Below are 27,939 nucleotides of genomic sequence, written 5' to 3' on the forward strand. Positions count from 1 at the left end.
ATTGACTTCATCTTGGGGGGGATTGTGCTTGGCAATATTTGACCGTGTAGGTTACAGTCCGCACTCAGATCTCTATAGCGTAAAGGAAGCATAAACAAGCAAATGTTTTTCTTTTTTACATTCACTACATTTATGCTCTTGCTCCAGTGGGGTTCTTGTTCAGTTGTTGGTATTGTTATTGTGTGCGTGTATGTTCTTAGGATGGCAGCCCCCACTCATATGGTGCGACACGCATGGGGTCCGGACAAAACGGTTCACTTTCACATTGTAAGGCACTTCAAACTGTTGGTGTATCCTTGTGCTTCATTTGTTGTATATTCCCACGAGTGATCCCTCTTTTGGGCTCTGAGATATAAAAACTGCGATCTAGAGTGGGATCGGAGCAATTGCACTGTAGCATTGCTTTCCTCAACTATCATTTTTTCGGTTTCTCTATATGAATTATGATTTCCCCGCTTTTGAAGCCTATAGATTTAGAATAAATTTCAGAGAGCGGGCCCAAACTTAAGGAAATTAGGCTTTTGCCACAGTCGAAAAATCATTTTACTCTATGTGTGTGGGGGGGGGGGGGACAAAAGCATAGAAATATGCCAATCACAACAGTCTAAAAGTCGTGGCCAGCCATGGCAAAATATGGCAGCGTGCTACAAAGTATAACGAAGTTAGTGTGACATTATATAGCATTTGTGTCGGAGGATTTCTCCAGCCGGGTGGCGGAGTGTACTCGCCTAATCCTAGCTTAGGATAAGTTTGGGGGTAGTCGAGAAATGCTCAGATCTAGAGACGTATGAACACGAGTAGCACACACGGGTTTAGAGTGGTTCAGTCCGCCTGAGTGTAAAACCCTACGTCAGTGATGTATTGTTTGTAAGTTTGGGGGAAGAACTTCTGGCCCTGCGTGAGTGTGAACCTTGTGTGTGTGTGTGTGTGTGTGAACCCTCTTTTCTAACGTGCGCGCTCTTCCTTTTATAGGAGCGCGTACACTAAGCGGGACCCGACAGGTGGACTCGGCGATATATTAAATAACGTACATATTGGAGCCTTAAATGCCTCAGATCCGGAGATCTTTCTCGTTGGCCTCCGTGCGTATCCTCTGTCTGGATATGGTCTTGTGCCGTCTTGCTAGCATAGGGTCTGCTGCCGCTGACATGCGTAGAGGGAGTCGTGCTGTCGATTTAGAGTCAGTTCCCGCTGATTGGCGAAGGGGTTATATTGACCTGCCGTGATGTAGCATTTGCGCACTGTAGCAGCGCACGTTGTGGCCTTCCTGTAGCAGTCATTATAACTCTTAGCCCACGCGCGCGGCGCTATGATGTGACCATACATCCCCATGTCCTACGAACCGCCTCGGTAACTGGCGGGCTTACCGTGCCGTCACCCATATCTGCCCAACGTGTCAGAGGTCAGCCCATACCCTGTCTTGGGTACGCGCACCACAACCACCCACATTTAATGCGGTAGTTGGGCTAGCTTCTCGCAGAAAGCTGGAATCCACCGGACACGTGGCGGTGCTGGTTTAGCGGCCGCTTCCTCAGGGGTGCGTGGCGGCACCGGACCCTCTCCCTGGTGGGATGGGAGGTCTCGGCCCCCTGGCCCAGACGCTTAGGCCCCCTGGGGGTCCGGCTTCCACACGTGGGGGCCCAAGACTATCCCGCGGTGGTCCGGGCCCGTGGTAGCTGTTCCTGAGCACTTCATCCTTGCGGGCACGTGGAGGCACCGGACCTACCAGTATATGGGGGAAGATCCGGAGACCGTGCCCCCAGTTGTCAGGCCCGGGCTTTACGCTCTATCGCCCAGAAGCTTAGTGCGAGGTTACGGATAACCTCGCACACCTTGGGCTGGATACACTGGTAGGAGGTACCCCTGTATGTATGTAACGACAATTTGCAATTACTAGTATTATGTCAATATATCTATAATCATGTTGACTTATGAATAGTAAGGGCAAAATTACAAAACTAAAAAAATAAGGATAAAATTACAATTGCACTGCAAATTGGGTGTAAGAACACCGATTTCTCTAATCATTATTACCACCATATTTGTATGTGGAATTAAGTCTTGTTGCAACCAAATATATTTCCTTGCAACCAATCACATTGTGTGGCCATAGGTTATATTGCCAAAAAAGAAGAAGAAGAAGAAGAAAAAAGTGGAGATCCTGATGGCAACCTGTTTAGCTTCCTCGAAGAAGAGCTTCACCCACGGCAATGTCGGCAAGTACTGCCCCGACGACCACGTAACGGATCCTAGATGATGCCCTGTTGTATGTGTCCTGGTGGTAGATAGAGCGGCCCACGGCGGTACGCGCAACATGAAGATAACAGTGGCATCTGCGTGCTGGGAACCGACCGATGGACAAGGCTCATCGCGTTCATGGAGCGCTCGGGCGGCAGGCGCACGTATCCCGTCCGCTGACCACTGGACTGGCACGCAACGCGCCCACGCCAGGCAGGCACGACGCGACGCGACGCGACCCGGGCCCGCGCCGCGCGCAGGCTCAGCGGGTCAGCGACTCAGCGGATCGGGGCGGCAGGCACGGGCGGATCGAGCGACGGGGGCGGGATGTCTGCCTGCTGCCGCCGCGCCGCGCAGGGTCCGGCGCCGTACGGCGTGGTCCTCCGCCGGCCCCGGCCGGCCGTCCTCGCGGGAGACCCCACGATCGCACGGCAGATCTCGGCCGGCCCATGGCGCCACACCCATCCGTCCGTCCGCCGGACTGCCGGGAGATGGGCGCGCGTCAGCCGTCTGGTCTGCTTGCGTCGGCTCGTGACGCGCGCGTACACGTACGTCCGCACCTGCTGCGGCGTGCCCATGACCACGAACGCACGTACGTGTTACCAGTAGGCCCTTAGCACGCACGCACACCGTCGTGGTCCGCGTACCATACTACCATGGATCGGAACAGGGTCTTGTACTCTTGCAGATGGTACACGTATTGCCTCGAGCTGGGCCCCGGACGCACAGTGCGTAGGGGTAGAGCAGTGTGGGCTACGTACGACGGTGGATACGAGGTGGTAATTATGACCCGGCCCGCCGGCTGCTGGCTTGCCTGCCATTGCCATGGCACGTCGCGCGGGCTCGATCGGAACGGATTGATGGACGGAGCCGACGAGCCGTCGGCCACAGAGGTGCGGTGAACTGGAGGTGGACGAGGGCGTCGAAGAGCGTGCGCGCAGAGAGAAGCGACCGACGGGAAAGCCAGGATATGCGGAGCGGCCCGGGGAGGAAATCATCAGGAAAGGCGCACGTTGCGCGCGGCAGCGAGGGCAGTGGGCAGGTGCGGGCGCGCAGCGCGCACAGGGCACGCAACTACCGCTGCTCGCCTGCTCAGCTGGCCTGGGACTCACTGCACCGGTGGCCCTGCTTGCCAGTGCTAGCGCTGCCGCTAGCCACGGCTCCTTCCTGCCGTCTGCCGCGCTACTCCTGCAACCTTACGCGCGCGCGCGCGGTGGCCGGGTGCGCAGTGGCCGACACATGCGCGAGCCGCTTGTCTCGTGTCGCGTCGTCCTCGATCGGGCGCTGCTGCCTGCTCGTGCCCGGCGCGTCCTCGTCCCGCTGGCCGCTGCTGCCCCTGCCCTGCCCTGCCCTGCCCAGACCGAGCTGTAGCGGCGTAGTAGTGTAGGCTGTGCGCGCGCTCTGCCACGCGGGCACGGAAGCTAGCGTCGTAGCACGTGCCATGCCAATGCCGCGCCCAGCCGCACATGGCTGATATGCACGAGACGAGACCGTCTCATGGCGCGCGCGGTCTGTCAAGGTGGGCGGCGGGCTTTTCGTTCACCCATTGATCGACGACACGGTACGTGACATCTCTCACGATGAAAACATGGCGAGGCTGCCCGGGGTCAAGAAGAACCCGGAAGCAGAGATAGTTAAGCACTACTGGCATCTGGAGGCAGGCAAGTAGACATGCCTGGTTATAATGGCGACATTACATTGATGGTTCCCGGCATTGACACTCTCGATCTGGACGTAACGCCGTAACGGTGGCATTGATAATTCACCAGGGCCCTTTTAGGTTTAGGTAAGCCCAGCCTTTTGGCAGAGGCGATTCATCAGATCGATCGACCCATCTCCTGGGGCTCAGTCCAATCAAGACATCCCGTAGTGATTCCAGTCCAGACTGCTCACCACGTCACCTGCGGCGTGCTGCTGTTCAATTGTCAACCCGGGTTTGGGACCACCACCAGAGCCTCGACGTAAACAAGGCTGCACTGCCTGCCGATCGTCTTCCTCTTCCCTGTTGGCAGCGAGGCATTGCAAAAAAAAGGCTCTGCTCGAAACCAAATGAAGAGGAGTAGTTCTAGCTAGCTCCAACGCGATGTTCGGCTAGCCAGGCACTGCTCGCCCTACGCAAGTTATAACACGTTCCGACATAGCTGTCGATGGATCGTCGATCGATTTGTTCCGGCCACACCAGCAGGGGGACCGGAGAGCCTGAGCGTGCACGCCGCTGCCGGCGGGCAAGCGCAATGGATGGCACTCGAGTGGCCCTGCCCCCGCCCCCCGCACGTCAACAATGCTACGACGACATTTCGGGTGGAAAAGCGGCACGCCACAAAGCTAGCTACGCGCATAGCGCCATACCCGGCTCCGCGTCTTGCACTCATGGTGCGTCACGCACAAAGGTCGCGTATGTCCAAGGGGCAGCCTCGTCAAAAAGAAAAGGGGGAAGAAATCAAGAAGTGTAGGAAGAAGGCTTTACGGTTTGTACACTAGAGTTCCGTAATACTGACCGTCCGGTGTCTGGTCTTGGCATTTGGTTGCGCTGGACCCCCGTGCGTGGAACAGGGAACACAGTTATTCCTTGATAACGCGATTTCACGCACAACGGAATGCGCTTACGGTAGTGATTCCTGACGGAGTTTTTATCTAGACTGATGAAGGAACTCGACATTGATTCCGAGAATCCGTTGCTGAAATTAACCACTCGTTCAATGGAAGACCAAAGCCACTTGATCTGGATTCGATGGCTAGTGCAGTGTAAACCTCATCGCAGAGGAGTCCGAAAGGAGATGACAGAGGACCCTCCACGCTTTCCGCCTTTTGCATACGTGAAATCAAATCACCGTGGACCCAACAGCTTCCGAGCAAACCAACTACCGGGCCCACACAACAGGGATGTTTTCCACCGCCACAGTCATGTGGTTCGCACAGAGCATACACCAGCAACAACAAAGAAAACACCAGTACATACACGTATACGTACACGTACGCTGCGCCCAACGTATGGACGTGAGGAGGCGTGTACAGCACCATGCAGGCCGCATGCACGAGGCGGGAGCCACGAGCAAGGGCCCAGGGGAGGACGCGCGCGAGCGAGGGCAGCGATGCGGCCTCGCGCCCACGTGGCGCGTATCCGACGAACTACCAGTGCCAGCCTGAAAAGGAGGCAAAGTACAAGGCTGCGACCCTCTGCCCTGACACGTCGCAATCCTGGCCCCGCCACACCCGCGTTGACCGCTGCCCTTTTTGTTTTCAAGCACGCATTTCCTTTCGAAAACCTCCAAAACACGCGAAAGGGCATGCTGTAACAAAGAAAAATGCGCAAAGCATTTTTTTCCAAAAAACAAACAAAAAATGGTAACAAAAACATAGAAAAATCATGACAAAATTCCGACCACATGATGAAAAATGATGGAAAGCACGCATGAAAGGAGATCGAATAAGGGTGACAAACACACACAAAAGGAGTTCAAACAGAGGTGACCAGCAACATGCCTTTTGGTTTTATTTTCTGCCATTTCACATCATTTCGCCCCTCCCAGCCAAATATGTTCATCCACCATCCTCACCTTCTAGAGCACTGCCGCAAAAATTACCATAACTAGGCTCCCCTAAAAAGACAAACTAGCAAAAAGGAGCTACTAAATGACAGGCACCACCACCACGAATTCTATCCATCCCCACCACTTTACCTCGAGAGCATTAAAGTAGAAGAAAAGAATTGAAAAGAAAAAGAGTGAAAAAAATTGCAAAAGGCGCAGGGCAAGAGTAAATTTCCAACTCTTCCATCCAGATGTGCCAAGCTCCCCGCTTGACTCGGTCAGCCGCCTACCCCCAATGCGACGGTGGGCCCATGCAGCGCTTCTTCGCCTCGCCACCGCCGCCGTTGGCCGCCGATCCGACGGTCCAGTCGCTCTCGGACGCCGAGCTGGCGCTGCGGTGGTGCCCGAGCACCGTCACCGGCGTGTCCGCGCTCGCCGCGGCACGCACCGGCCCGACGCCGCACGCCGCCGCCAGCACCTCACCGCACTCTCGCAGCTTGTCCTGCTCAAGAGAAACGTGACAGAGTTAGCACGAAAACCAACTATTCCTGCAGATCTCGAAATTGTGGGTAAAGGCCGGCAGTAATTTGTCCAAATCTAGAGATAGTTTACGGTGATCACATTGTTAATTCCACAAGTGAGAAAACAACAAGATTTTACTAGGCGGTGAATTGCCCCATCCGCTCCATTCCCCGAGGACAACAGGTTAAAGAAAGATGAACAGCGGTAAATAACTGGAATGCCAGAAGCCGCCAAGTCCCAAAGGATCTGGACTCTGGAGAGCTTTGACGTGGCAGGGGTATCTACGTGGATTAGCAAGGGATTAAAGGGGCTTAGCGGAAATAATGCTCACACTATTTACAAAGGGGCAGGCGGCGACGCCGGCTTGGAACGCCTGGAGGTTCGCGGCGGCGACCTCCCCGGCAGCGGCGAGCAGCGCCGCTGCGGCCGATACGGAGGGCGAGAACTCCGCCATCTTGACCTCTGCAGAAGGCACAGCAACAAGAGTCAGTGGAACAGAAGGGAGCAATGTCGAGGGGCATCTCTTGGTTTTGGATGCCATGCCATGCCATTGGAACGGGAGGGCGTGGGCGGCGCACGTACCGGGCTGGGCGCGGACGAGGAGGTCGACGGCTCGCGCTTTGACGGCAGCGACCTGTGTCGGGTGACTGGGCGCCGGGTAGCACGCGGAGAGGAAGAAGCCGAGGAAGGCGAGCGGCGTGACGGAGCGCGTGCGCCACTCCAGCGCGCCCACCACCACGCGCTCCATGCGCCGCACGGACGCCTCGTCGAACATGAACTCCTCATCCCTCTGCAGCCGGAGGCAGCACAATACAAAGACACGGTGTGTTTGAACCAGTGATCTCCAGATCAATCCCTTGCCAAATCGCAACCAATAGAAAGCAAATCTGTTACCTGGATGTCGGCGATGGAGACGGCTGCGACGCGCTGCATCTTGGAGGCGAGGGAGAGGCAGCTGATGGCGAGCAGCCGCGGCGCCCACGGCTGCTGCTCGCACTGCACAGAACACCAAAGGGGATATATCAGATCAGACCGAATTCCCGGACAAATCTTAGCAGAAAGGACACTATTCTCTCGCGAGTTCGTACGGGCAATTGGCGCTTGGAGAGGAAGCGATCCACGTAGTTGAGCGCGAGGTAGGCGACGCGCGGGTGGACGGCGAGCTCCCCGCCGAACCGCACCTGGACCGCACCACACGGATTGAAGCCGATCGGGTCAGGAAACAGCGGAAACTCCCGAAGAGGAACCCAGAGAGCAGCAATAGCGAATGCGGCGGCGGCCGCGTGCCCCCACGTACCTTGGAGATGAAGGCGGCGGCGTCGCGGCGGGCCGCGGAGGCCGCGGCGGAGACGGAGGGCGCGTGGTGGCCCTCGGCGTCGAGGAGGCTGGCGATCGGCTCGTCCGCGGGGCTGGTGAACGGGTTGTCGAGGTCGAACTCGTAGTCGTCCTCCTCCCGCAGCTCCCACTCCCCGGTCGCCATGTCCCCGGCGGCGCCGCGCCCGCGCGATTGGAGGGGAAGGAAGCCCAACCGAGGAGAACACGCCGAGAAGCGCGAGTGGTGGGATTTATGCGGCGGGGGAAGCCACCATTGCTGCGGCGCAGTGCTAGTACTAGCTCCGTCTGGTTGGGAGACGGCCTTTAATAGCAAGGGGGCCGGGGACAATGGTACCAAAAGGTGGGGATTCGGGGTTCTTTTTGTAAAGATCGGGAGGAGGAGGGAGGCGAGGAGCCGCGGAGGTGGAGGCGGGGGTAGAAGAAAGCCTGCTGTCTGGCCCCACCTGTCAGTGAGATCGATTTGGATCTTGTGCACGCTCTGTTGGCTGCATGTGTCTTTGACAGGTCAGAGACCCAACACGCAAAAAATCGGCCATCTCTTGCTTGAGATGTTGATGCGGCTAAAGAGAACCTCACTATTCTCAAATCATTACGCTTGATCTTGTTCCTCAATCCTCACCTCTTGTTTCCGAGAAAAAGAGACGAAATGCCTTGGATTACATTAACTTGAGACCCGTATTACCATGGTAGTTCAATTACAAACCTACGATATTTTTTTACTCCTCCGTCCTCTTTTATTTGACGTTGTTTAGTCTAAATCTAAGCTAACCAGCGTCAAATAAAACGGAACTGAGGGAGTAGTCCCGTTTCTGGATTGCTCTAGTCTAGTTGATACAGTAGATCAGCAAGATTTTTTCAATTTTATGGTACACAAATCGTGATCATTGTGGGTTTCTTTTCCGTTACTTTCTCACGCTCCAAAAAGAAAGTAACCGCAAGATCACACCTAGCATCGCGGCAATTAGCGTATGCTCTCACACGGGTCGTGTGCAACCGTTGCCAAACCTTATTGCAAAGAAAAAAAATATTAACATAAAGCCTCACTCACTGAGTAGACCAGTAGCGTCTTTCAAAATTCAGAGTGCAAGATCACCCCAGGGATTTCGTATCGGTTATTTTCTTTCACCACAAAATGATTGTGTAACCGTACTCTACTTTTTTGCATCGCATCCAAAACTTTATTCTCTCACACATTTCTCGTGCAAATGGGCAGGAACCCTTTTATTTCAGCACTGGAATGGAGCCTTTTCTTTTATTAAAACCATACGAGCTCGTGTCACATGGATGTTTATACTCCGGTTGTGTGCTAGCAACAGGTGCGCTGCCGCCGTGCCATTGAGATGATTCCCACGCTGCCACGCTTCTCTCATCCGTTTTATATGTCTCTTTGTTTGATCGGGCAAAATTCTCCGGAAGGAAACAAACAGCGCGGCGTCCGGTGAACAGAGTTTGCCGGGACGCGACGGAGTATAATCTCTGGGCGGAGGAGAACGGCTGAACGGGGCGTCGCTGCGGCGTTGCCCGTACTACTCGCCCCCCGCATCCCGTTTTGACCTGCGCCCACGGCGGCGTCCCGTCCCGTCCCGTCCCCTGTTGAAGAGGACAGTGGTCAACACCTCGCCTGTCGACATGACGGCTACGCCTCGTCATGACGATCAGACCATACGGGTGGCGCCAAACCGGATGCCCCGTGCCAAATGACATGTACGCCCCTCTCGGCAAGAACGAGAGCAGGGTCGTCTGCGTTGCGTTGGGATCGAGCACGGGTGCGCGGTGACATCAGCTCGTCTGGGACTCTCCGCGGGCCAAGACACGCTGTGCTCGTGAGCCCCTTGCTCGGGCCAAAAATGTGAATTTGATTGCATCTTGTCGGCCGATCAGCTGGACGTGTATGTTTGTCTGGGTGCGCATACGCTGGACGACAACTCAGGCATTGTCATTTGGTGGCGTACACAGTACATTTCATAGAAATACTTTGTATTTCCTGTGTGCCCACGTGTCAGTGTGGCGGCTGATAGCATCCTCCGCTCCATCCATTTCTTCAGGCGACGACCCAAGGAGCTTGACCTGTGGCGCGGATCATGTCGCCGCACCGGTCACCACGTCCCGGCATGCAGGAGTGCAGGTGATACGATGTCGACAGCACTGGCATTGAAGGGCTCAAGGCTGATGTGATCGCTGAGGCGACGGCTCGATCGCGCTAAAGCCAGTGATCTACCAATAACCCGCCGGGCTTCCGGCCGCCTCCGCTAGTCCGACTGACCATGGCGTAGCGTCGCCAGCCGATTCATCAGTCGCCCTGTGTCCCACGGCGAAGGCTCCGGCCTCCGGGGATCTTGCGTTTGGCGAAGGAACTGCAGTTCTCCACGGTCATTTCCCTGTAGCACGGCACTCGGACTCGGAGACCCAAAGATCTCCCACTCGCAACAAGACGCCGTGCTGTTTTTTCTCCCCGGACGAGGCAACCGAACCGACGCGGTACGGCGCTGCCGCCCGGCAACGCGTGGGTACCCGTGTCCGGCGCTCTTGGACCCGCGTGCTTGTTCGCGCGCCTCGCAATCCCTATCGCTCGCAGGGCAGCGCGCAGGGTTGGCAGCGGCAGGGGGAGGAAGACAGCAGGACTGGAGGGTATCTCTGCGCTCGATCCATGCGTCATCTACTACACTCTACCCATCTTGCAGGCTTGCAGTTTGCAGCGCAGGGTATCTCCGGGCGCCGGAGATTAGCTGCCGCGGCGTCGATCCTTTGCTAGATGCCTAGATCTACTGCCTCTGGCTGAAAGATCTCGGTCTCTCCTGCTTCAGTCTTATTCTTCGTTATCTTTCACTTTTCTTTTCAAAAAAAAGAAGGTTTGGTCTTAAGTTTCAGTTGTTTCAGAGAGGCTCGATGTGTAGAGCCAATAAAAAATTGAGAGTGGAGGATTTGTTCACACGCTTCATGATTTCCATTTTTCTTTTCTGAAGTGGCCTTATTGTCCACTGATATCAGAAACGTGTGATGTGCAGGAGTGGAATGGGAGCGGAGAGCGTGTCGCAGGCTAGATGCGGTAGTCGGTAGAGATTGTAAGAGTGCTGTGCTGCAATCATGGGCAAGGATTTGTATGCAATGGTTCTTCTATTGAAAAAAAAAACTTGCAAGGGTTCAGAGCTGAACCGCAGTACTATTCGCGTGCAAGCGGAGGACATCAGACAAATCTGCAGCGCGCATCGACCCTTTCGCTCATTTCGGCAACGCCACCCTTGTGCAAGTGACAGCTACGTACGCATCGTATCTGAAGAACATGGTCTCTAGTTCTCCTCTTTGTCTCTCTCTCTCTCTCTCTCTCCAGTCAAAGCGGAGCAGAAGGGCGCGTCCTCAGAGCCGTGAGAGAGATCCATGATTAAAGTCTCTGGGATGTATCAGAAGACTTGTGGTTGTGATGGACATTCATCCACTCCCATGCATCTAGGGCTCTCCATCACGCACCATGCATAGACCAATGTAGAATACTAAGCGATAAGGAGCCCATGTGAAGAGCGCAGGCTTGGAAGGAAGCCGAAAGGATGGACAGCAGGGAGGAATAAAAGGTTTCGACAGTGCGGTCGCTGGAGCGGAGTGGTGGTGTGGTGCCTCGGTGTGAAGCTCGTGTGCGATGCGAGCCTTGTTTCGTTTTTCGTCATCAGTTCCTGGACTGTGTCATCAGGCGTGACCTCGCGTCAAAACCTGAACCTCTAAACCATGCTTTTTAACTTCCAGCACTGAATGCATTGCTAACTGGCTTGGGAGTTTCCTGGAACTCTGAAAAATACTGAAAGCTACGATCCGATCGACAGTTCACTATCTCATTCTTCGAACTAAGCATTCCGTTTGTGTACTATCATTTGCTACTTCATTTTATGCAGACAAGATTTCAGCAGCAGGAGCAGCACCAACACCCCAACTCCAATCTAATCCACCGTTTTCTTTGCCAATTGGATGGATCATATCCAACGCCGAGCTGTATACTCTATCTGATAACCCAGCTCTCCTCCCATTCCCAGCCACCCAGGTCAGATTTGATACGCCGCGGCCACGCACATGGCGGCCATATGGGCGGCTCCCTGAAAAGGCGCGACGGACCACGCCGGAGCCCCCAGTCAGGATCTCGCCGGCCCGGCGCGGTGGCGCCAAAGCGCCGGCAGAAGAGGCCCGGAGAACATTCCAAGCCACCTTTCCTTCCACTGCTCCCCTCTTTTTTTCTCAAAGCCCTCCCTTCGCAGCGGCGTCGATCGCGCCATTAGAGCGCCGCGACCAGATAACCTGAAGAGACCAAAGCTTAGCCATCTTTCCACGGTCTCGACTCGATAGCTCCGGCTACTAGTGGAGACGTGGAGTACATGGCAGGTGCAGGGACAGAAAGGCTGCCTCATCATTCGCTCTGTCGTGGCCTGGCTTTGCCTGCTTTTGTTTCTGGCGGCTGAATTCATGCTAGATATGTGCATAGCCAGCAGAGACAGGACCATATAGCCCAACTGATTAGCCACGCATCTGTTTTTTTTAGTTTGTATATGCACGCCAAGGTTCCATCCTCCAACCAAATGCTAGATACATTTTTATCTGAACCTTTTTATAAATAATCGCTAGCATCCACTTACAGCGTTACAAGAGATCTAAACTAGAATTGCAGCCTCATCATTCGCACTGTCCTGGCATGTATAACCTTTTAACCTTTTTTGTGAACCATAAAAAAGGGAGGTGCAATTAGAATAAGGAGACCATGCAACTAAAAGAGAAGTAACAGTGTGTCAGTGTGAATTCTGTTTATATGAAAAAAAATAACAGTGTGAATTGACAGCATGTGTAATCTAGCATGAAGCCTGAGAGAAAACGGCAAAAGTTGAACGCAAAAGAAGTTGCCTGATTATTTATTACCTTTGCCTAGTCCATTTCGTTCCCAAACGGAAGGCCCGAACGAACCGACGCAGCAGGCGTCCGTCCGTCCATCATCATCTCCTCTGCTTTGCGCGGGGTGGGCAAGCCTGCCTCTGCTTTGCCCGATGCTCGCTTCTGCCTTCTGCTATCGGCAGCAGTCGTCCACGCGCCCTTTTGCATAGGTGCAAGAGAAAGAAACCCTAGGCCTGGCCGTGGCCTGTCCGCCTGTGCGCCGCGCAAGCGCAACCGCAAAGCAGGGGGAAAGGAGAAGACAACACCCCAAATGGCAGATCTCCTCGATCCCCAGCCCGCTGGCCACCGTGAAGAACGAAGCTTTTGCTTTCGCATTCCCTGCTACTCCTAGCTTTTCCCCCGGCCTCCTCCATGTCCCTTTGCTTGTTGCCGCCCGGGGGGGGGGGGGGGGGGGGTGTGTTGGGCAGTCTCAGCCAGCCAGCCAGCCAGCCAGTCTGTCTCGATCGCTGCCGCGTGCTTAGTACTCTGTCCTTCAGTTGTGCGCGAGCGTGAGCCCCTACAGCGACGCAGTGTTCAGAAGGGATCAAGAGGCTGCACGGCTTTGCACTTTGTGTACGTGCCACTAGTACTCCGGCAAGTACGCGGTAGAGGCAGCTTAACTCCGGAGTCCGGACACATGTCTGAACAAAGTGACCGATAGTTTATAAGGTCTGGACGTGCGGCACGGTCGTGTGAATCAAGGGGATTTTAACTGGACCGTCCGAAAGATCAGCTGCCTGTGCAGGATGACGCAGTAATGCAGCGGCATTAACCCTTGGACTTCAAATCTCTTGTCCTTTGAAGAACTGGCCAGAGCTGAGCAGCATCACCAGCAACGAGCTGCAAAGGAGCTGTGCAACCGGTGGCCTACCTGCTAGCACCCAGCTAGCTTGTACGTAGAAGCAAAGATTGACGGCTCGACTAGCTAGACTGGCACGGCGTGGCGCATTGCCTGCAAATCCGCCAAGAATGAGAATGCAGGCCGCCAGGCATGCGCGATGCGCGGGCGCAGGTCAGACGACGGCGATCCACACGAAAGCACAGCCTGCGCCCGGCCGTCGCCCGTTCCGTGTATTCCCAGTTCATCATCACATCATGCACGCTGATCGCTCGACGGGGCTGTCCGCTGCGTACTCGATCGACCATCGAGTTCATGATCAGAAGCTGCGGCTATTGCAATGCAGAACCTACAGCGATGGGATGTCGAGCGATATGGTACTGTACGTGCAGGCATGATGCTGCCCGGGCGCCATGCTATGATGCAGCAGCAACAAGAGCCGGGGAACGATGTGGGTGAGCCGTGAGGTCCCCCGCCATCCATCAAGCCGTCGATCGATGGATCACTCGCCGCCGTCTGGGTGGCAGCGCGCGCGCGCGTGGCTCGGCGGCTGACCTCCGCCTCCGCGCGCAGTGGTGTGGCTGTGGGTGGTGGGCGCCGCCGGGGACATTGCGTGCTCCATCCCGCGCGGCAGCGGCAGCGGCGGCGCCTTTTTCTCGTCTCCCCATGCGGAGACGGCACAATCATTCGGTGTTACGGTGCGGTGCGGCGAGCCTTTCGCCGGCCGCCGGGGGGGGGGGGGTGGGGGGGGGGGGTTGTGGGGCGAGCCAGACATGTAAGCACGGCGGCTCGAGTCAGCTGGCCCTGCGGTCTTCGTGGAGGTCAGCTCACTCCGCCGTGTCCGCCCGCCGTCGACGTGCCACTCTGCTTCCTCGCTAGCTCGCGTACACCATACGGCCGAAATGAAGGTTTTGGGCGTGGTCGGGGAATAGAACCTGGCGTGGTCGGGGAATAGAACCTACAGGCCCAAAATAATAAGCCCAATTTCGGGTTGGTATTAGTGGGCCCACAGTTGAAGGCGAGCAGCCCATGTACATACATAGCGTCATGGACCGTCACGAGCCCATGGAACAGCAGCAGTTGCTTTAATGGGCTTATTCTGCAAGTAAACGCACCGATACGAGTCAGGCCTGTCCTGGCCTGCCAGGCCGAAATCGAGCGATGGTTGGGCCAGTCTGCGATGGTCTCCAGGCCAGCCAGGCAGGAATGGAGGAGGGTCCAAAGACGGGTGTCCCTATGCATCTTGTGGAAGATAGGATACATCTATAAAGCCTAATAAAATCCGATTAGCAGAAAATTGGCCCACATATTACACAATGGCAATGCGCATGCCGTATATCTCTATATCATCTACTGCCAGTGTAAGATAGAATATATTTAAAATATAAATTACAGTCCACTGACGTGGACATATTAGACCTATCAGGAGATAGAAATTATATTTTTTTAGTTTTGTTGCATTCAATATTTTAAAACACTACATCCAACATTTTCTGGAAACTAGTTCAACATTTCAGGAAAACTAAGTCAAAATTTTCAAAAAAATGTTGAAATGGTATTTTGAAAATGTTGAAACAATATACTCCAAATGTTGAATTTTATGAAAAAAATTCAAAAATTTAAAAATATATCGTATTGGATCTCATTTCATTGGATTAATTTTGTAGAACGCGATGGTGCAAACGGATTTGGAAACGCATTTACCGTTAAAAGAAAAGATCATTTATAGATTGAGATTCATGCTAGATTCTCTTCCAACCATCCCAATCAGGTAGTGACACGTGTCCTCTAGATTCCCAAACCGGCTCCGCACGCTCGGCGCTCTCCGCGGCTGCATGACATGCGATCTGAGATAGACATGAATCTCAAAAATTAGAACATGTATATGATTTTTTCTTCGAAAAGAAAGATAGATAAGAATTCCGTCCAAAGACCGCTGCGGAAGCACGATCAGACTGAACCTGAGTACCTGACGCTCGAGACATGTTCTCATGATGTCGTGCGCATCAACCTCGCCGTGCCCATGGGACATGGCCACATAGGAGTTAGTAGTAGACTAGCAGCTGCATTCGCCTGATAATAAAACTAGGGTCGTTCGGTTCAGTTCAGATGGTGTTCATTCAGCAAGCAAGCAAGCAAGCAATCCGGCAGCCTCGATCTAAAGCTGCCAAACGTGACCGCCGTCCGAAGGCCACGACGAGTGCGGTCTTTTGGACGTGCACGGTCGGGAACCTTTAATTAAGTGTAGACGCCTTTTACATGCGCTACGCGGAGGCAGCCTTGCGCGTCCGGTCCCGTGCTTCGCTGGGCAAGCCGGCCGGTGAGCCGCCCTGCGGTGGCGGACAATCGCATGGCGCCAAACCTTCAGCTGCATCCCCGCCGACCGCGTCCCGGTCATGGGCAGCCGACGGACCTCCTCCTCGGCGCCGACTCGATCCCCTGCTACGCCTCCCGCCCCCGGCGGGTCAGCGGCGGCCATCTACACGGCAAATTCTGCCTATGAAATGAACCCGCTGGACACTCGTTGGCGTAGGCCAGCCGCTGCCAAGCGAAAGCGTACCCTGCCATCCTGGTGCGTGCCGGTGGCTGACCTTTGGCTTCTTTTCACAGCTCAGCGAACGCCGCCGCGGCGGGACCTTCGCTAACGACACCCGTGCCCACGACCTCACCCAGGGGCTTGAGGCGTCTCAGGTCCCGCGCCCACCGGCGCTTGGCGATCACCGGGCGTCGTTCGTGAACACGGCGGAGCTGATTGATGAGTGGAGAGTGGCCGATTCATGCTTGCTAATCGCCTGAAGCGCTCGGCTGCATCGCGCCATGGGACACCGCCGAGAACATGGTCATCTGCTCCAAAACAACGGCCAGAGTGGGGCTGTCATTGAACAGGCACCACTGGTAAAAAAAGTTGGAATCTGCAAACCGATTCCCCCGATTCTCTGAATAATAACGTGTCGCTGGCAAGCTGAGCGTAGCTCGGTTGGTGCGGCTCCAGGTGAGGAGCGCACCCGCCGGTCTCGAACCCGGGCGCCGCCCCTCCGCGGCGCGTCCCAGGCCACCTTGGTGGTGGCACTGGTGTACCCCTCCTCTGCTGGCCTTACCGAGTGAAAAGAAAAAAATAACGTGTCGCTGAACTGTAGTTTCTGAAGCATATACTCCTTTTACTTCTGTTGCCTGCCCTCAGAGGGCATTGTCGCTATAAATTCAGTTGCGTCTTGCCTTCAAACTGTACATTTGCAGGCACTGTACGAAGCAAGACACCTGTTTCTCTGCACATATATACAGATATACCACCTTTGATGATTCCTGAAATCTACTGGGACGGGGACCCCCTTTTGTGGCAGCTGAACGATCAGCATCTCCTGAACCTGGGCATCTGCACTATACATTCTCAAGAGCTCCAGTTGTGTAACGGCATATATATATATATATCCCCACAGTTTTTTTTTGCTGGAACAACTACACATACTTTGCCTCTTCCTATAAAACGATACAGGTTATTGATCTCACGTCCGAATAGGGACTTGCCTATAAAATGTTCATTCTCTGTTATCCAAAAAAAAATGAACATTCTCTGAAGAATCTTAGTACTCTGAAGAAAGCTGGATACTTCGCACGCATTACAAGTCCAGAATCATCAGGAGGAAATGCCACTGACCAATTACTAGTAGAATATACAAGCAGTTCAGAGTAAAGAGATCAACGCAAAGATGGAAACACAATACCACAATGAACAACTCAAATAGTGAAACTACCAAGGCAAACAAGACAAATATGATATCAAAGATCAAATTTAGAACAAACCGAGAAAAAACTCCACCTAGGAAGTATTATTTACAATCCATGTACCCAGCACACTTCTTTGGAATTGAGCTTCCACAAAACACACAAGGTACCAAAGAAAACAGGCATTTTCCAGCACAGATTGCTTTGAACATTCATCCAGCGTTTAGTTTATGTAATAAAAGTGCACAAAACACGTCTTCATATATCATCAGAAAGAAAAGTAGATATTTTACATGCTATTTCGAGTTCAGAATCAGAACATGCTGGATACCACAGCCTCACTGAAGATCGGAAGAAGAGAACTGGAGATGAACCACAAGCACGTAAACACAATGCCAACATGAACAGATAAACTCATCAAACTAATGATGCAAACAGGATAAACATGATCTGTATGATTAAAACTAGAGATCCAATTCATCGATTCAGTGCACCAATAAAACAACTGCTGGGAAATCAGCTGTCTGTAATTCAGCAAACCACTCATCAGAAACTAAGGCTCCACATGTAACATCCGAATCTCATAAGTGAACATTTTACAAGACATATTGCTGAGAACATTCACCCAACCTCCAGTTTTATGAGATAAAATGCCCAAAATTTGTCACCCAGAACCAGAATATATGAATCCACATTGCATTAGCTTGGGTACTAATCACACAGAATACTACACTATACAACTATATTTTACGAATATATTTGTCCACTCGACGAAAATTGCAATATCCATCCATCGTCCACCTCCCTCAACTATACACCAACCAACAAGAACCTGACGAACAATAAAATTTACCACGCGCGCAGCAATGCAAAAATCCTTAAGCCTAGGCATCTGCAATCATCAGGATCCAGAAATGAGAAGCGGCTCTCCACTCCACGAGCAGCCTAGTCGCCTAGGAAGAGTGGGGCCCACCTTCAGGAGGCGGCAACGGCTGCCCCTCCGCCGTGTAGACGACCGCGCGCGGCGGCGCGTACATCATCGGCGGGAACGCCTGCATGGGGTGTGGGACGCCGTAGACGCCGCCGGCCGCGTGGAGATCTCCGCCGGGTACCTCGCTTCCTCCGCCACCGACCATGTGGTAGACCGGGCGAGGCATGTAGCCGCCCTGCGCAGACGGGTCGAGGTAGTGGACAGGCGGCGGGAGAGGGAAGTAGTACACGGGCTGCGCCATGTACGGCGGAGGCGGGGCGGGCCATGACGATGCTCCCTCCGCGACGTACGGCGCCTGGCGCGCGGGTACCGACGCTTCGTCTTCGTCGCCGTGTTGGCGGGGAGTCTCCGCGGCGTCGGACTTGTTGCGGGAGGCCGCGGGGCCGGGGCTGGGCTCGTCGGACGCAGTGTCGAGGCCGAAGAGGTAGTCGGGGACCTCGGAGATGATCGACGACGCCTCGGATCGGCCGCGCTCGATGTGGTGCGGCGCGGGGGCGTTGAGCGCGTCGACGAACCACTGGTCGGTGGAGGCGGCATCGCCGGCGGTGCCCGAGAGGATGGAGCCGAAGGCGGCATCGGGCGAGGGCGCAAAGAGGAAGACGCGGAGGCGGAGCGGCCTGGCGGCGGCGGCGGCCTCGTCGTGGAGGCGGTCGAGCTCGTCCATGAGGTGGTCTACGTCGTCGTCGGAGCTGACGGAGATGAGCGAGTCGAGGTCGTCCTGGGGCACCTGGTACTTGAGCGACGGGCGAGGCACCCCTGGGGCGAAGAGGGCCGGGGCGACCTTGGCGAGCGCGGCGACGAGGGTGGCGAAGGAGGCCGCGGCCCGCGGGAAGGAGACGATGCGGGTCTCCCCGCCGACGTAGCGCAGCTGGCGGTCCCCCGGGCGCGGCAGGATGCGGCCGCCGAAGCTGCACATGAGGCGCACCTGCGGGCCCCCGTGCGCGTGCGCCTGCGCGGGAGGAGCGGCGGGGGTGGGCGCGGGGGCCGGCGGGAGAGGCGGCGGGTGGAGGTGGTTGTTGCCGCCGTTGCTGTTGCCGGCACCGGCGCGCGGGGTGGAGGATGCCGAGGACGAGTCCGGGTGGTGCGAGGACGGCGACGTCATGGGAGGAGGCGGCCGCGGCGGCGGCGGCGGGCCCAGCGGAAGGGGGCAGAGGCGACTGGTGAGTGGAGGAGGCGGGCGGTCGTGGCGGGGGAGCGGGGGGGGGGGGGGGCGCCGGGGCGGACGCGGGATTGCTAGTCGCGAGGGCGCATCGGGATTTGGGAATCGCAAGTTGCGAGGAGGGAAGGGGAGGCACCAGGAAGAGGACAGGAGGACGGGGGGAGAGAGACTAGAGAGAGAGAGAGAGAGACGAGACGGGCTTCTCTGTTCGGGCGGTGCTGAGGCTAGCCGCCTAGCTGTCGTAGGATCCGATACCGCAGTGATCGATTTGGCATGTCCATTTCCGTGGTTGAGTTTTCGAATTTTGAAATTTGGAGATCAGAAATCCGAGCCCCTCCCGGCCATCCGAGATTTGTAGGATGCCAAAGTCGAAAATGGGCTTCTTCTTTTTAAAATTTTCCGGTTCATGATTAGCATCCCGGAGTCGTGTCGGTCGGTAGGTTTGGTTGGCAAGATCGAGTCGGGCCGGACCCAGTAGGGGGCGTAATTATTGACCCCTAGAAGGACATTCCATTCTTGGATCTGACAGTTCCCTCGGTAGCCGGGAGACAACAGGCCTAGCATTTGGCTCACGGCGTGGAGGCAACGCGACGGCACGTACTACTCCAAGTTCAATTTTACAAAAGACCAGTACGAAAGGCCATGAAATTTGAACTTTTCGATGCGAGGCAGGAAATTTTGAAATGCAGCATAAACAGAAATCACCCTGTTTTTTTTATAAAAAACAATTGGAAAAAATGAGAATATTCAGTCGGCCACATTGACACTTTGTTGTTTCTCGCTTTTTGCCAGCCATGAACGAATGGTTTTTGTGCGATGGGCTTGGTGGCGCCCAGCAAGGACAGAGGGAGGGGTGAGCGGTGAGCCAGTTTAAAAGGTTCTGATTTGTAGCGCAGCTGGCCACCCATCCCTCTACCGTGCCAGCAAAGGAAAACTGTAGCTGCGCTGCACGGGCACGTTTAACAGAACGCGCTGTGAAAGTGCGCAAGGGCCGCGTTTTTTTTTCTCCCTTCCGTGCTGGATTCCTTGGTACGTCTTGTTTCCTCACCCTTTTCTTTTTTGCACTTTGCTTAAGGTGCTAACGCTAGTTGATAATGCACCTAACGCTGCAGAACACTAAAGTTGCTGCCGGTGCACGATCGCAATGGATCTATTTATGATACATAGTGTGGCGCAGCGTATGAACGGAGCGACTTTGTCAGTAGCTCGATGCACGTTGGCTTGCTTTATTTCTGGGAAGGGGGCCCAAATTTCAAATTAGTCATTTAGTCAAATTCAGAGCGCGACGTAAAGAAAATTGCAGCTAACTTCACTTTTGCGGAAGAAAAAAAATATGCGTGTAGTTCACGGAAGTTTCAAACGTGGTGGGTTGGGTTGGGGGGGTAACCACGATGTTACCAATGAAATCGCTGCATTTCAAACTTGGCTAGAGTATTTTGCCTCCTAAAAAGTTGATTTGTCAACATCGCGATCTAAATCCAGCAAGAGAAGTTAGGAGACTCCCCTAAAAGAAAAGGAGAAGTTAGGAGACGCGCCCATTCAGCACCTGTCCTGTAGCGCGGAAGGTAATAGTTCCCACATAAAAAGAGACGGAAACGACATTGTCATGGGCAAGATATCAAAGCAATTGTCAGGCGGCTTCCTGATGAAACAAAGCATCGCAACCGTCATAGACGAGCTCATCGTGGGGTCCAAGATGAAGTCGAGCATACCAGGATATGTCGTTCATGCTCTGTTGGAATATGGCCCAAAAGTATTCCTTCACCCTATATCTTTCCATATGATAACCATCAAGTTGGTATCTTTGCGACCGTTTCTATAATATCCATGCTGATTTGCTTCAAGGTAGGAAGAGGTGCATCCCTCAATGGCTCAAGATTGGGTGCTCAGATAACGTTTTCTAAGGGCTACTAGATCATGTCTATTCTCAATGATAACTACAACAGATGCGTTTGTATGATAAGATAAGAATTGGAATTTTGCACCTGTTTAGACTAACGTAATTGATTGTTTTCGTAGTAAGTGTATAATTGCATTTGTTTTTATGTAGTTGGTGTTGATAAAAAAATCTGAAATTATTTTCTAGAGCTTCACTGAGTTGATGAACGGTTGAGATCATCTCAAAAAGCTGAGTAGGTTGGGAGGTGTTTGGTTCCGGAAGGCTAAACTTAGCCCTATCACATCAATTATTATTTAGGAGCATTAAATAAAGTCTAATTATAAAAATAATTGCAGAAGCCCTAGACTAATCATGAGACGAATCTAACAAGGTGCATTAATCCATGAGTAGCGGATTGTTAATGCAATATCACTGTAGCAAATCATAGATTAATTAGGCTCGTTAAATTCATCTTACGAATTAGCACCATATGTGAAAAAATTTTGTAAATAGATTTTATTTAATACGATTCTTTTTATGTGACAGTGGTAAATTTTAACCTTCCGAGACGAAACGGACGAAACGCGACCTTAATCGCAATAAACAAACGCGGTAGAGGACGATCATTCGCTCCTGCCGACATTGGTACGCTCGGGGTGCTCGTAATTATTTGCTGCTGACCTGGCCGGAATGTCCCATCCGGGTGGTGGTGGGCCTGGGAAATAAAATACCACCCGTGCTGACTTGGCGCCAGCTGGTTTGCCAGAGCCAGGGGCAGCAGGTAGGCCCCGCTCTGAGCCGTGGTACCCACCTTCCTTCCAACCGCTCGCCCACTCATCGTCGCTGCTGCGGCGGAGGGGCTACGGGGAATGGGCCTGATTGAGGCACCGGCTATGAGAAAAGGCCTTCGTGGTCACTGATCCAACGTATGATCGATGAAGGCCTATGGAGAATGGGCTGCGCTGGCCGCAACACACAGGCGCGCGCACATACCGCCCGCGCGGGCGAAGGCAGGCCGCGAGCTCCGCAGCCCACGCACTCCTCCTCCCTCCAGATTCCAGACTGCTTGAGGTGAGGGAGGTCGGACAAAACTTCAGGGCTGCTAATCTGCTCCCGGCTCTGGCGACGCTATCACGCCAAGGTTCCACGTCGCGGAAGCGGCCAGCCGAAGCAAAACAAGTCCTCTGCGGGCCTGCCGCGTGCCGTTGCATTTGCCCGCGGGCCAGCGCCGCCAGCAGGTGCCTGTGCCTCCAATGCGAGCAGTTTTCTTTTTCACTGGAAGGCTTCCTGTCCGATCATCTCGTAGATACTGGGCCATCCTCCGTCTCTCTCTCCTCGCTGCTCTGCTCTGCAGTGCCCCCAGCGCCCGCAGCCGTAGCCCGTAGGTGCCTTGCTGGTCCACGATGCACCACTCGTATGAACGTGGTGGCATTCGCTGATTTTCTTTGTATCGCCGTGATGGTTTGCTACTGCGGATGGTTGCTTCAGAGATGGACTGGGTGCTGACGCTGCGGCCTGCGGAGGGCCGGAAGCACAGCACGCTGTTCCATTTCCAAGCAGCTGAGTTGTATGCCGTGCTGGGGACACGGAGGGACAGCAGCAGGTGGCAGCCGTTTCGGTCCACGTCGATCAGCCTGTTCGTCGGTTCGGGGACAAGCACCTCGAGCTCACAGTCACAGCTCACGTGCCAGGGGTGGCCGGCGTTTCATGTACGCAGATCGCAGAAAGATTTGAGAATTCACTGCGTGATGCGATCTTCCGATATACTCCGTGCTACCGATCCATGTGAGCTTCGATACTTTGCGCAGTCTTGGACTATAAACTTCTGACAAATTTGCCTGATTGTCTTTAGCCAAGTGTACATGCTCCTGAAGTATAACCGTAAACAAATACTGCTCGCAGTAGGTTAACAGAGATGAGAGATCCCATGCATGATCGATCCCATCAGCCGAGAGTCACGGTAAGTGTCTAACCCAACAAGAACCGGAGGTGGAGGGGAAAGAAAAAGCACAGAAAGTCGGGAGAGATGGGACACGGGGACCCTCAGATCTACGGGCGGAGCCAGCGCCTGTGCTGTGCTGGGTCGCGCTGCAGCACGGGCTCAGCCCACAGATGCTTCTTTGTACACATGTTACATCACGCAGGGGGTGTTTAATTTCGAGAAGCTTATTTAATAAGCTCCATCAATAAACCTCTAATAAATTTTTTTATCAAAATATGAAGGTTTATATGTGAGACTTATACCCATAAACTCCTCTAAGTGATGCTTACGGCGTTTATTTTCTGTAGGTCCCGCCAAAATATCCCCTCCTTGCTTCCACGACCCTTGTTTCCCTCTTACCGACTATAGAGTTTTTATAAACCGCTACAACCAAATACCAATAAGTCTCTCTATGCAAGAGACTTACAAGCTCCTCCAAACCAAACACCTCCATAGTATTTAGGTAAAAACACTAACATCCAATCATTTTTATCAACCTAGCACTTGCCCACTTATTATAACCCGAGCTACCAGCCCAACCTGGCTCCTCAGATCCGATCTCCAACGCAAGAACCTCACGTGGCCCACACGTGCGCTGATGAAATACATTGGTGGAAAGACCGTTATGTTATGACAGCGACCAGACTGCAAATAGTTACGGCATGTGCGTGCTTAGCTAAAGAACTACTCCTAACTGCATCAGAGAACGCTTGAACATACACCAATGTGCGCAAAACCCAATTACCCCTAAAAAGACTCATAATTGCATCAGATCTTCTTAGAGAACCATCCCAACTCTCAAAAACTCTTTACCTCCCAATGAGTTTAGAGGTCATGACGACAACTGGAACTTGATCGCGCCTTGATTTCTGCATAAAAAACAGGTCAGCTCCCAGGCAGTCTCAGTTGTTAAGTAAGGCAAATAATGTTGGGCACCAGCTCCTAATCCCCTGCAAGATGCCACCATGACAAAAGAATCTGGCTACCACATTTACATTCACACAGGTATGCACTCACACCAAAATAATATGGATAGAAAATCAAGTCATTGTGTTGCAATAAAAATATTATCTGGTGTGTGCTGTTTGTGTGCAGATGCTTGCTTCAGTAGCTAAAAAAGCATGTGATAGGTAACATACTATGGGGGTTAACCATATTTAACAATGGTTAAGGTTGAAATTGCTATATTTGAATAGATGGATCAGTTCAAATGTCTTTCAGGTTCTGAAACAAAAGGATGACCTAACCTGACCAGGTCCTTGAGGATTGGTGCAGAGAAGACCTAGGCGATGGAACAATCCGAGTTCCCCTGTCCAGAGCCTGAATCTTTCAGTCGGTGTTGCATCTCTGCTGTATTAAGCATCCAGATAGATTAGCTACGGACAGCTTCAGAACCAGCCTAAGGTCCCAAAGGAAGCACAAGGGCTGTTCCTCATTAGAGAACGCTAAGCAATTCAATGATATGTTCATAGAGTTGAAACAATATTGCTTCCATTGAACACCTTCAAGTTTTTCTTCTATTTATCTGCGGCACATTTACAGCTGCACTAGTAGGGGTAAAGTAATAACTTTCGACCAAAAGGGTAGTATATATAGCGAAGTTACAACCAAACTATACAATTGTTTCTCCTATGTTTCCCCACTTCCACTTCCACCCATCTCCTTGTCACTTGAATACTTGATGATGCCACCGATCCATGCCCCTTTGCTCATACAGTGACATAGCATTGTAGACAAGCCTCCCAACTGCTGCTATTCAAAACCCCTCAAAAGAAACGTGAGCTGTGTTTACATCTTTTATGCCGAGTGAACTTGCTTTTGACGTCTGCAGGTCTTGTGCAGTGTACATTGCCGAGTTGGGGGCTTCAATCAGAGTGCTGCTGATTCTTGATAACTGAGCATGCGCAATTAGCGTTGCTCTCCTTCAACACCTTCAACAAACAAATCGCAGAAATTAACTCTCAAATTTTTGTTCTGGAACATGTAATTCAGATAAGTCTAATAAAAGGCACAGTTCTCTCTTTCAGGGCAAGCTTCTTGATTTAGACCTTACTGCTACAGGAAGGTTGACCTTCTAATTAACCTACCGACAAGTGATCATTTGCGGAGAACTTATTGAATTGCTTACCTTAACCTGCTTCTGGAGATCTTTGATGTAGTCGACAGCCAAATCCAGCATGTCAGAAGTGTTGGTTTGCTGCAGGAAATGGAAGTGCAGGTTGCAGACAAGTCAATTATGGAGTGGCCCCCAGCACAGAAAATTTGGTAACCACACAATGTTCCGTTGCCTATTGGGGAGAGGAGACTACAGAATGTCAGGTACCTTGTCCATGTTTGGGACGAGTTCTTGCAGCTTTCGGATTCGCTCACTGATTTTTGTTCTCCTCACCTGGCCAGCAAGGATCACACATCAGCCAGTTGCTCACCCACAGACTCGAAATTGAAGAAATTCCATACAAGAAAGGGTATTCACTAACCCTCTCGGCAATACTGCGTGGGTGTGTGGCACATCCCCGCTTGGCACGGATCTTGCAAGGCACAGCGTCCTGGAACTGGAGGAATTTCTCAATATTTGCCATCTCCGAAGACGTCTTCGGCAGGCTGAACTGGTGTGTAAGGCCATTCTGCACCAATGGCACCATGCAAATCCTCGTTAATTCACCAATATAGATATATTACGAGAAATGGAAGAGCTAATACAGTGACGAGCATACCTGCCCAGGCTCTAACGAATCCCGAGGGCGTTTCATCCCAGATAGGTTCTCCGACATGAGCGTCGACGAGTCCTCCCACCCGGAGCTCATCGTGTACCCAGGGATGTACCCCCTACCACCAGCGGCAGCCTCTGGGCTGCTCCCTCCGACCTCCTCGCTGTCCATCTCTGAGATCTGTGACATCAACGAGCCCTGCCGTGATGAGAAGCTGAACTGCCCCTTTAGCCTGCTGCTGCCACCTGCAAGAGAGTCGGCCGTGGCGGCGCTGCTGCCGTCCCTGAAGCCCATGCTCATGCCCGCCCTCAGCATGGCCCCGTACCCTGAGTTGAGCAAAACGGCGTAGGTGGGACACGCTCAGTTCCAGAAATAGAAATGCTTCCAAGAAGAAAACTCCCCAAGAACTGCAATTATTGCTACGCAGGAAGCAAGCAGGGAATGGCAACTGCAGTAGTACCAAAAGAAGGCCGAATTAAGGAGGGACCAACCGTTTTCCATGTTCAAATGATCGAGGAATCCGGCGGGGGAGCTGCTCTGCCGAGTCAGGTTGCTGGAACCGACGCCGGCGCCTGCAGCGGACGCGGTTTCCATGCCGGAGCTGACGGTGCGGTAGAGCCCGGACTTGGCGCTCACCATCTCCTGCTGGTGCTGGGAGTGGAACATCATTTGCTGCTGCTGCGAGGCCATGTCTGCTTCACTCGCGAAGTGGCCCGCGGCCGGGGCAGGCGCTGGCGCCGGTTTGTCGTCCCGGATGTGGTGGTCGGCCAGGAACCTGGCGAAGACGTTGTCGGCGCCGGCATCAGGGCTGGCGGCGCGGGCCCCGGCCGGGAGGAAGTCCTCGCAGAGCTCGCCGAGCACCGTGCTGGGCGCCGATCTGTACCTCAGCAGCCCGGACGAGGCCATCGGCGGCTGCACCGGGAGGTTCAGGTCCTTGGACACCGGCGAGCCGTACATCAGCTCGCCCGGACTGTTCAGATCCTGCGCAAGAACAAAAAGGCAACTTTGGCCATCTGTTCATATAACCATAGCTTTCGAACAACTTTACGGGCAGTGTCTCAAGCAAATTGCACTTCGTCTTCTTCATGTAGAAATTGACTAAAAATCTTCAAAATAAAAGGTTCCTCAATCATGGAGACGGTCTACGAGCTTACCTAATTTCAGCTCAGATCAGGGAGCTGAGCTAGCCCCTCTTGGGGAGGGTCGGCGGATGGGATCCACCTGGACCGTCCAGGAGGCGGCGGGAGCTGTCGGCGGGGACTCGAGGAGGCCCCTGGTCTCCCCTAGCACGAGGCGAAGGCGGGCTTCGGATGCGGAAGCGGAGGGCAGGTCAGGTCAGCAGGGAACGGCGGCGTGGGGGCCTGGGGGGCGACGGCGCCCGCGGGGAGGGGAGGGGGAGGAGGGGCGGCGTTGTTCCCGTGCCTGGTCGGGGCGGTGCGCGGTGGGGGCGGAGAAAGGGGCAGCGGTGATGCTGCGCTCGATAAATAATCACGCGCCGCTCGTCAACCGCGGCTGGGGAGGGACGGAGGGGAGGGCGATGGCGATGGCGATGTGGCCGCCCCCGTCCCGCCCCGGCCCCGACCGGCATGTGGTGTGATGCGGGCGTGTGGCCACACGCTCGCGGCGTGCGGCTGTTGCAGTCGCCGAAACGGCGTTGGTTCCCTCGCGGGATCAGGTGACGGCGGCATGGGTGGGAAAAAAGTGGCGCCGGCCGAAAGGGTGTTCTTTTCCCGTTCCACCATTCCCAAGAGGATTCGTCATGTGTGTTTTTTTCTTTCAGAGAAAAAAATGAACATGTTTCTTTTTTAAAAAATCCTCTCCATGAAAAATATTGGATTTCATACCTTCTCGTCCCCCTTGCCTCGATCCAGATTGCGCGAGGAGGGGGTGTCGCCGTTCGTCGGGTGAAAGCTTCTTTGAGTGTGCGTTTGTGACGGCGCCGTCCCGGCGTGAAAGCTTGGCCTCGCTTATCCGTTAACCCTTTTCTGTCGATGTCTCTGTTTAGCTCACAGCGGGAATGTTACCGACATCATCAGCGATGGAAATGTGAAGGAAAGATATCTGAATTCATATCCGTACGAATTCGATCTGCTTTTATTATAAGGATAGAAATAAGAAGAAAACAGCAAAATA

The 27,939-nt window shown here is 53.6% G+C and overlaps 3 protein-coding genes across 4 annotated transcripts; all 3 read right to left on the reverse strand.

The window, feature by feature from the left end:
* Positions 1–5,706: 5,706 nt before the first annotated feature.
* On the reverse strand, positions 5,707–7,930 carry LOC112882383 (cyclin-D6-1-like). The gene is made up of 6 exons (XM_025947430.1): positions 7,588–7,930; positions 7,379–7,471; positions 7,185–7,286; positions 6,873–7,080; positions 6,622–6,752; positions 5,707–6,270 (listed from the first exon to the last, which is right to left on the reverse strand). Exons 1-6 carry the CDS (start codon positions 7,768–7,770, stop codon positions 6,055–6,057), a joined length of 933 nt encoding a protein of 310 aa, XP_025803215.1. The 5' UTR covers positions 7,771–7,930; the 3' UTR covers positions 5,707–6,054.
* Positions 7,931–17,696: 9,766 nt separating this feature from the next.
* On the reverse strand, positions 17,697–19,284 carry LOC112881917. Its single transcript, XM_025946843.1, has one exon. It carries the CDS (start codon positions 19,179–19,181, stop codon positions 18,042–18,044), a length of 1,140 nt encoding a protein of 379 aa, XP_025802628.1. The 5' UTR covers positions 19,182–19,284; the 3' UTR covers positions 17,697–18,041.
* Positions 19,285–24,561: 5,277 nt separating this feature from the next.
* LOC112883173 (transcription factor bHLH130-like) lies at positions 24,562–27,271 on the reverse strand. 2 transcript variants are annotated; one of them, XM_025948428.1, is made up of 7 exons: positions 26,961–27,271; positions 26,298–26,809; positions 25,813–26,132; positions 25,576–25,722; positions 25,422–25,487; positions 25,227–25,295; positions 24,562–25,029 (listed from the first exon to the last, which is right to left on the reverse strand). In XM_025948428.1, the coding sequence occupies exons 2-7, from the start codon at positions 26,761–26,763 to the stop codon at positions 24,964–24,966; spliced, it is 1,134 nt and encodes a 377-aa protein (XP_025804213.1). In that variant the 5' UTR covers positions 26,764–26,809; positions 26,961–27,271; the 3' UTR covers positions 24,562–24,963. The 2 variants fall into 2 exon arrangements, with proteins under 2 accessions (XP_025804213.1, XP_025804212.1); XM_025948427.1 differs by having other exon boundaries at positions 26,298–26,787; positions 26,961–27,270.
* Between the last annotated feature and the right edge of the window lie 668 nt (positions 27,272–27,939).

The sequence above is a fragment of the Panicum hallii genome, chromosome 2 (genome assembly GCF_002211085.1).
Source record: "Panicum hallii strain FIL2 chromosome 2, PHallii_v3.1, whole genome shotgun sequence".
Taxonomy (NCBI): domain Eukaryota; kingdom Viridiplantae; phylum Streptophyta; class Magnoliopsida; order Poales; family Poaceae; genus Panicum; species Panicum hallii.

What these genes read in the sequence shown, in the direction of transcription:
- LOC112882383 (XM_025947430.1), bottom strand. Translation starts at nt 7,770, where the DNA reads ATGGCGACCGGGGAGTGGGAGCTGCGGGAGGAGGACGACTACGAGTTC. An exon ending in CCGCCGCCTTCATCTCCAAG is followed by an intron (nt 7,472 to 7,587) that starts GTACGTGGGGGC and finishes GGTGCGGTCCAG; the next exon opens with GTGCGGTTCGGCGGGGAGCT. An exon ending in TCTCCATCGCCGACATCCAG is followed by an intron (nt 7,081 to 7,184) that starts GTAACAGATTTG and finishes CTCCGGCTGCAG; the next exon opens with AGGGATGAGGAGTTCATGTT.
- LOC112881917 (XM_025946843.1), bottom strand. Translation starts at nt 19,181, where the DNA reads ATGACGTCGCCGTCCTCGCACCACCCGGACTCGTCCTCGGCATCCTCC.
- LOC112883173 (XM_025948428.1), bottom strand. Translation starts at nt 26,763, where the DNA reads ATGTACGGCTCGCCGGTGTCCAAGGACCTGAACCTCCCGGTGCAGCCG. An exon ending in ATTCGTTAGAGCCTGGGCAG is followed by an intron (nt 25,723 to 25,812) that starts GTATGCTCGTCA and finishes CCATTGGTGCAG; the next exon opens with AATGGCCTTACACACCAGTT. An exon ending in ATCTCCAGAAGCAGGTTAAG is followed by an intron (nt 25,030 to 25,226) that starts GTAAGCAATTCA and finishes TGTTTGTTGAAG; the next exon opens with GTGTTGAAGGAGAGCAACGC.